This window comes from Histoplasma capsulatum, genomic scaffold (assembly GCF_000149585.1).
Source record: "Histoplasma capsulatum NAm1 scaffold_4 genomic scaffold, whole genome shotgun sequence".
Lineage (NCBI taxonomy): Eukaryota > Fungi > Ascomycota > Eurotiomycetes > Onygenales > Ajellomycetaceae > Histoplasma > Histoplasma mississippiense.
Window position 1 is genome coordinate 2,462,717 of NW_001813979.1, and position 8,216 is coordinate 2,470,932.

Here is an 8,216-nt window from a genome sequence, read left to right on the forward strand (position 1 = left end):
CCCCAATTTAGTCCATCCACCGTATCCATATTTTGCCAGAAGCTTCAAGGTAATGGTCGCCAACACTTTGATGGATTCGATTTGGGTCTGATTTGGCAGGCGCTCCACACAGAACTCTAAGCCAGCTGTAAAGCATCATCAGCAATAGCCCTCAGGAGTTGTTAAAGTGCATATGCATGTTCGTACTGATTTTGACAGACCCATCCAGGCCTAGTAGGATATTAGAACACGTCAGGGATTTATGCTCGAAGCCAGCTGTGATCAGGTAAGACAGGCCATGGAGAACCTCCTGATCGTCAGTAATGTTCTAGCGACGGCTGGTCTGCGGAAGACTCACCTGTTCAATGATCGAAGCCAACTGACTCTCGCTGGGGTAAGCACGGCAGCCAACCAGTTGCACGAGAGTGAGAGGAAGATCATCAACCAGAGCATACATGGCTTCTTTGTCACTGTAGCACTCCCTGGCGGAGATGATGTTTTGATGTTGGACTTGCCTGAATTTCTGTAACATCCTCTCTGCATCTCCCATAGGATATTCCCGAATGGCCACAACTCGGGACGGACGAGTACGGTGGACAGTGATGGTGACAGTGCCGGCAAGCTTGCAGTTGAACACCTTCAGAAACGTGTCCCACGGAGATTCATTCTGGATGATTAGCAACTGAACTCCAGACTCAACGATCTGGGGGAGACCGAGGCTTCTTTGAGGGCTCTTCAGAAGCTTCCTGGTACACTTCTGAGCTGGAGGAGCTTTTCTCTTGCTTGTACTTTTCGATTGGAGATCATGCTGTGATTGATGGAGCTCATCAGACCGACCTGCTGATGAAGTAGACTCTGAAGGAGAAGCATACCGGGCTTTCAGCGATTTAAAATCAATCACGGTGGCGCGCTTATCCGATTCCGTTGACATATCGTCTCTAGATATAACAGGAATAGGCTAGCAAATATGGTATCAGATAGGGCTTGAAGAGTCTGGATCGATGAATGCAGCAACGGGACATAACTCAGTATTTATAGTGTGTAAAGAGCTTGAAATGGCATCTGGTGATGAAACAGGCCACACTTTTTCTGGTGCCTTCTACAGGGGTGACTCAGATATAAGTATTAATATGTTGCTGGAGTGTGCAATAGCACACAAACCCTCCTAAGGCTCCAGGAATTTCTCTTCCAGGCTATCATATCTAATTCAGCCATGGAGCGATCCATGTTCACTGATGTGGAACTACAACTGACAACAGAGCAGAGCACAAAATACCAGGGAACTGTTAAAATCAATCTGAGCCAAATTGCCTTCCATCCGTCTCTATCCCGCGAGCTCGACCAAAAAAATGTAGAGCGATTATGTGAAATCTTCAACAGGGATGACTGTCAATGGCTGGACATTCAGCATCATGTCACCGCTGTCGTCTCCCAGCAACACCTTGCGAACACCCTCCATGCAGCACATGTGACAGCCCATGCGCTGTTGACTAATCCTTCTGACCGATACCCCCAGCTGCAGTTCCCCACAGGACAGATACGGTGTGTTCACAGTCAACATTGTCTGAAAGCTGGTGAGGAACTGCTACCACCCAGCGATCAGTGATGGACTGTTGACCTTTATCTGAATGGTATGGTTTACACACTCATCCTTGCCCCCCTTTCTGCCCTGCACCCCCCTCTGACATGCCCAACACGCAGACATCAGCTCTGACCTTCAAGCGTCCCTTGTTGACAAATATTCCAACAAAAAACCACCAAGCGATGGCGAAGTCTACCGGAAAGTCCGCCAATATCAATATGAGGCAAATGCCCGCTTTGAGGAACGGTGGAAGTCTCGGCTATCAAGCAACAAAGCCAAGCAGCTTCGGCAACTCTCTTCACCTGCGCACATCGATGTCTGTGCTGCGTTCGATGCGTTGTTGGCAATCCCTGGACTGTGGAATGGAATGAATCTCGGCTCCCTTCACTGAGTACTGGTGTTGAACTGTGATGAAGTTTGTTCTTCCCCGTCAACTCCCATAGTCTTCTGATGCTAATCCGTGTAGGAAATCATCACTTACCTGGCACACGTGAAGCAATTCTGGTCCTCTCTCATGGACGATGACCGCAATAAGATGATGAAAATCGACCTACATACGGTGGAGATCCTACAGCTTTTGGCCCCTGGGCTTTCTCACAAGGATGCGAAGACTGTGCGGTGCGTTGTTCTAGGTGGCGAGGTCTTTACCAATTTCAACGATTCCGACCGTGCCGCTATCTGGAACAAATTACAAGGAAAGAGAGAAATCATCCCATCCCTTCACACCTTCTTTCAGGACATCTATTATCTCGAGGCATGTGCCAACTGCGTGAAGCGACTGGTTGTTCCCAGCAGACTTCGTCCCACACTCTGAAGTGCTGTGCTGGGCAGCCTTAAACCTCCCGATCCCGCGGTCAAGTATTGTATGATCCAGACATCGGAGACTGGCCATCGACGTTCGGGCTCTCCGACCCAACGTGCAGAGCTTGGGTACCGACAGCTTTGGCTGTACACTATGCGCCATTATCTGAAAATGCCCAGGGAGCCAGAGAGTGACGATCTTGTGGCGAAACCTGGTCACGAAAAGGCTGATGAGACAGCGCTCCATGAGATGGCTGTCCTTGCACAAAAACTTGGTTTTGACTCTCCACAAATCACAGATCTCATCGAGCTTTCTCCCGATCATCAGATCATGCGGGCTGTCCTTCTGAAAGCACAGGATCCTGAGCGGTTTCGATACAAGAGTGGGGTATTTGAGACCCTTATTGGTCGCATTGCAGAGTGCTTCTCTCTTGCCGTCCCCGTTGAGCGCCAGCTCTCTTGCGATTTCACCCCTGGCAGTGAGGCGAAGCCATATGCTCGGTGTGGGCTCCCGCACGCCAGAGCGCAGCAGCAAGACCATCGGTTTCTCTTCATCGACCAACTGCATACCGATGAGATTCCGGCGGCCGGGAAGGTCTCCACATTGTTCGTGAGACGATGCATCTATTTTGCTTTTTTTTGGCAAGCCACTGACATCTCCACCCCCCGACCATACTTGGGTTGGAGCTGCCCCTTTAGGAAGTGATCCGTCCAATTTGCCAATGTCGCCGCTTTTCATACCTGATGATAGTCCACTTACAAGATTCGGACAGGCTCCTTTGCTGGAAAACGATGGTTATACCACTATTGACCATGGCGAGCTAGGTCCAATGCAGCTAGAGGTGGCACAGAGGGCCACTGCCGAAGAAACCCGAGTCCACACAGAAGTGGAAGAACGGGAGATCGCCTTGCAGGCCGAACAAGCACGAGAACAGGCTGCCGACGAAGCCCAGCGTCAAACAGAGGCTGAAGAGATGGCAGCGGCTGAGGCTGCCAAGAGGCTTGCCCAATGTCAGAAGGAAGCCGAAGAAAGAGCATTCATCGAGCGCTATGCTGCGGAACAAGAACAGTTTCGACAAGAACAACTGAGACAGGAGGAGGAAAGGGTGGCTGCCAAACAATATGCTGTGGAACTAGAACAGCTTCGCCAGCGGGAGGAGGAAAAATTGGCCGCTGAACGATATGCCGCAGAACAAGAACAACTGAGGCAGGAAGAGGAGGAGGCAAGAGTGGCCGTTGAACGATATGCTGGGGAACAGGAACAGCTTCGGCGAGACGCGGAAGAAGCTGCAGCTGAGCAAGTTAAACGAGAGCAAATTCAGCGTGAACAGGAGGAAAGGCATACTGTCGAGAGAGCTGAACAGGAACAGGTTCAAAAGGAGGCTGAGGAAAGGGCAGCTATTGGGCACGCGGCTGGAAAGGCGCGTCTTCAACAAGAAGCGGAAGAAAGAGCCGTTGCTGAGCAAGCAGATCATGAGCGGCCTGCAAGAGAGGCAGCGGAGCCAGTACAGCTGCAGCTGGAGGAAGAAGAGAGGGCGGCTGTGCCAACAGCCGCAGAGGAGACGCACACCCCACAGCCCGTCACACAGCTCGACTTCACACCCTTCATGCCCATTAAGAGTGATGGCGCTCACAGCACCGTTGACCCTGCAAGCACGGAGCGAGCGACGAACGTCGCAGACCCCCCTCCAGAAGTTGAGAGTTGAAAAGCTGCTGAAAGCACCGCCGGATCAACACGGTTGGAAGTCTCCCAAACGCGGCAGGGTAAGCTGCGGAGACCTGGAGGCATCCCAAAAGCTTCGGAGAGAGGTGTTTCACAGGGCACTGCGAGGATAGCCGCTGCCGAACGATCTTTGAAAACGGGCAACAGACTCCAACGCTCGCAGCCAGATTCGCAGCTTCAAGGGGCATCCAGGCTCGAGGATGTGTCAACCGGCGCTAGAACGGTCATGATCATTTTCAAGGCTCGCGAGCAAGGGAATTGGGTCGACACATATAAGATGGTTATTAACCCGTCCGAGCCTTCCGACCGGTCTATGGTGGAGTGAATGGCTAAGAAGGATGCTCAGAACCGACTGGCGATCTTCTATGACAAGAACTTGAAACTGATCGCTCCTGTACAGTGCTGTGATGCGGCCATCGAAGATGGGATCAACACCGTCTTCATGGTGTTTGACGGGGAGTTGAACGTCAACGAAGAGATGATGGCGTCTGTGTCACAGTATGCCGACAGCGAACGAGAATGAGAGAGAACTAAGCATCGTGCATGATCCAAAATGCGGGAAAGTCCTGGGGCCTTTGGTTGTGGGTCCTTGGTCGCCACAGGACCACAGAAATCGATTCAATGGCCTCTGCTGTCCACAGACCAGCATGGCCTCAAATTGGCTGTCTTTGAGTCTATCAGATCCATGGACTGCATTCCATGGACCAGTCAGATCTATGAGCTCCTGACTCCAGCATGGCAATCTAGGTCAGTGAATCTACTGCACATGTTCTTAAGCACTGATCATAGTACCCCTTTCCTTGATCATTGTGCTAGTGACCACATGATGTAGTCTCTGGCCTTTTGTCAGCCTTCTTCTGCCACTGTGCCTCTGGCCCGATTGGATTTCGGCCCTCGGGTTGACCCTTGCACGGAGACGGTTTTTAACTGAAGTACTTACATCCCTATCCTTCAGTGAGCTACATGGGTGGTGAAAAGAATGCTGACTAATCTTGCTGATAACTCTAAAGTGTCTAGTTTCAGATATGGTGAGTTTCTGCAAACGACAACGGGTTGCTGTATCATTATTGCTTGAGATTGATACCAACCGCTATCGCAATTGCTATTATTACTGAATTATTACTAATTACCCAATATCCTAGAAGATGATGTTGAGTTTTTGATGATATCACATGGTCAATAGATCTTCTCACTCGAATCTGGATGAGATCTTACAGCACAGGTAAATTTTTATGTTGTTGTAATTGCAACGGTATTAACAGATAGAAATTTGAATACATCTTTGAATTAGCTGAATGATAAAAAATATCTGGTAATGAAAAACAATTATATTTAAATAGAGTAAATGCCGACCAGCGGGTCTTGCTGCGAAGATGGTGCAAAGAAATAGTATATAACCGTTTGTGCCGAAGCCAAAGGGTTGTGCAATGGCAATATTTTATCCTTAATCAAATGTGAAAGGGAAACGGAAAGGCAAGTGGGGGTGTGAGGAATTGTGAATGATCTGTGAGATGAGCAGGGGCTTCCAGGCACACATGAAACTCCCATCTTGATGATTGGCCTCCTCACACTGGTTGCCACGCGGGGACCAAGATGGTTGGGAGCTCGGTGGCAGACAGCCAGTCGAGGCACCGGGTTCACCGGATTGTGCGAGCATCCTGTACTTGGGCGAACGTGTAACGGTTCCGTGTGCAGTTTCCGCATGGAGCAGAAGATCTTTCAGGGTTTTCAGCCTCACATTGCAGATATCACAATCCATTGGCTGGAACTGCTTCAGATGCCGCCTCTGAAAATGTTTGGTCAAGTCCCCCAGCTCATGGAATGAATAGACTCGGTCCGCCAGCGAGAGTTTGGTGTTCTGCAAACAGAGAAAGCATATTTTGGGTCGCCGTTCCGTCCGGACCGCTCGTACGGCCGACTCAAGGAGTGTGTTGGATGATGGCTGGGCCATCACTTCCACCTTGACGGCCATTGATTTCACAGTGGTCGGCTTGGGGCTGGAGCCATGACCACGTCGACGGCAGAGCGGCCCCTCTTCAGCACCGCAGTATGCACTGACAGCGTGGATGGCGGTGATCCGTCGTTGCAGTTCCGCCTCTGAGGTCTTTGGCGGCAGTGTTAGGACCGCGTCGATCATGATCATCTGTTCGGGTGTCATGTACCCAGACCGCTCCAGCGCACTTCTCACATCCTCATCGACGACCTTTCCGGAGAGCTGCCGCTCGCTGTCGATCACAGGTTGTTCCTGCCGGTATCGCTCTAGAATCTTACGCTTGAGCGCGATCCTCGCGCGTTGCTTCTCGCTGCGGAGCCGGCGAACGGCCTTGTGATATCTCTCATCTCGCCTCTCGTGCTTCTCAACCCGGCGCCTGTATTTCACTTCCCATCGTCGGTCTTTCTCGGCCTTCCGCCGGTACCTTTGTCCCACCCGACCGCGGAGCCAGCTTGCGGTAGAGTCACGGCGCTTCTTCAGGCGTTCGACTCTTCGAGCGATCTTCAGGATGTGTGGCTGGTCATTTACCAATCTCGACTGCTCCGGCGTCAGCTTCCATGGTTGGCGAGGGTCGATGGACCGGCTCATCAAGCACATCATCCTCATCAGCGCCTTCTGCGGCTCGAGGACACGGTAGATGCTGAGGACATCAGCGGTGATGTTTCGGTCCAGATAGTGTTTGAGGAACGTATCGATGCTGGCGTGCTGGAGCATCAGGTTCTGGAGAGAATCGCTCACGTCCGCTGTTCGACGGCAGCATCATCAACAGGCATGCTCACTCTCGAAGAGAGAAGGGGAGGAAGGGACAGATGGACACTCACGGCTCTCATTAAAACCCTTCACTGATGCATCACGGAGGACATAAGGCTTCGTGACCTGCTGGAAGCCCGTGATCTCGCCGCCCTTTTTCATCCGAGTCCGCACCAACGCTGTGGTCAACCGGATCTCATGCGCAATCCGGACGCCACCTCCTTCGCGGACAGCCGAGCAGAAGACAAACAGATCCGCCAGGTCATCCCACAGCAGTAGTTCCTGCTGATTGAGTCCATTCAGAATGCCCAGGCTGTAGAGATCCTTGGTGCATCTGATGCCTGGTGACTTGAATGCCTGAATGTGGAACAACATCCCCAGAAGGAAGACATGAGGACTGAGCATCAAAGTTGGATCGTAGATGATCTCCGGAAGCCAAAAAGTGTTACTGAACAGGGAGTTAGTCGGCTCGTGAAGGAACAAAGCAGCCAATGGGGGAAAACTTACGCATCCTTCATGCCCAAGAAGGTCTTGGTGAAGTGGGCGGTCAGCCCAATGCACAGATGAGGTGCGCTGGAATGGGGGTCCCGGACCAGCATGAGCTCCAGATCCCAATACTGAAGCTGGGTCAAGGCATCTGGCCGATTGCCCGTGACCCCCGCGACCTGGCAGAAGAGGATCAGCTCGACGCGCAGCCAGCCGATCAGAAACTCCATCTCGTTCATGACCAGAAGCACGCGGAGGTACTCCGCGAGGTCGTCAATGTACATGGGATCCCCCGGCCTCTTCTCGCGGCTGAGCTTCTTCTCATCAGCGATGAGCTCGATCACCTGCCGCAATAGTTTAGACGGAGATATCAAGAAAGGAGAGGATCAGACATCAGGGTAGGAGCCACATTACATCCTGTGCTTGTGCCATGATCAGAGGATCGATGCTGTCACCCGTGTCTTGCTTATAGACCTGGGAAAATTGCTTCCAGAAGGTTTCCAGGGAGCTGATGACTTGGATCCCCGGTCGCCTTCTTCCCCCTTTGCCGCGATGCTGGTCGCAGGCCCAGCTGAGGAACCCTTTAAGGGATTGGATTGAGAGAGTTCGGTAGGCGTCGAGCACATCCCTCCTCCTCATGTATTCGCAGTATCTGAGAGCCTCCACGGTTAGCGGGATGGTTTGGGCCTCACTTGAGATCACACTCACCGGTGCCAGTGGTCTCGGACTCTATCCATGTTATCAACTGTGGTTTTCTTCAAGCGGCGCTGCCGGAGTTGTTTGACATCGAGAGTAGTCTCCTCAGCCTCATAATGTTCGGGAGGAGGAAGCTTGTCTTCTTCTGAGATCTCCGCATCACTGTCATCACTGTCCTCGCTGTCCTCGCGTCGGTCTCCTCAGTC

At 51.9% G+C, this 8,216-nt stretch overlaps 3 protein-coding genes across 3 annotated transcripts; 1 reads left to right on the forward strand and 2 right to left on the reverse strand.

Annotated features, from left to right (window-relative positions):
* Window positions 1-116: 116 nt before the first annotated feature.
* Window positions 117-910, reverse strand: HCAG_04738 (predicted protein; the record flags this gene model as incomplete). The annotated part of the gene is made up of 3 exons (XM_001540848.1): window positions 117-125; window positions 187-210; window positions 338-910. The coding sequence occupies 3 exons, from the start codon at window positions 908-910 to the stop codon at window positions 117-119; spliced, it is 606 nt and encodes a 201-aa protein (XP_001540898.1).
* Window positions 911-1,192: 282 nt separating this feature from the next.
* HCAG_04739 (predicted protein) lies at window positions 1,193-4,068 on the forward strand (the record flags this gene model as incomplete). The annotated part of the gene is made up of 5 exons (XM_001540849.1): window positions 1,193-1,553; window positions 1,681-1,877; window positions 2,028-2,179; window positions 2,393-2,972; window positions 3,136-4,068. 5 exons carry the CDS (start codon window positions 1,193-1,195, stop codon window positions 4,066-4,068), a joined length of 2,223 nt encoding a protein of 740 aa, XP_001540899.1.
* Window positions 4,069-5,529: 1,461 nt separating this feature from the next.
* HCAG_04740 (predicted protein) lies at window positions 5,530-8,051 on the reverse strand (the record flags this gene model as incomplete). Its single annotated transcript, XM_001540850.1, has 5 exons — window positions 5,530-6,821; window positions 6,900-7,276; window positions 7,336-7,658; window positions 7,729-7,966; window positions 8,023-8,051. The coding sequence occupies 5 exons, from the start codon at window positions 8,049-8,051 to the stop codon at window positions 5,530-5,532; spliced, it is 2,259 nt and encodes a 752-aa protein (XP_001540900.1).
* Window positions 8,052-8,216: the final 165 nt, after the last annotated feature.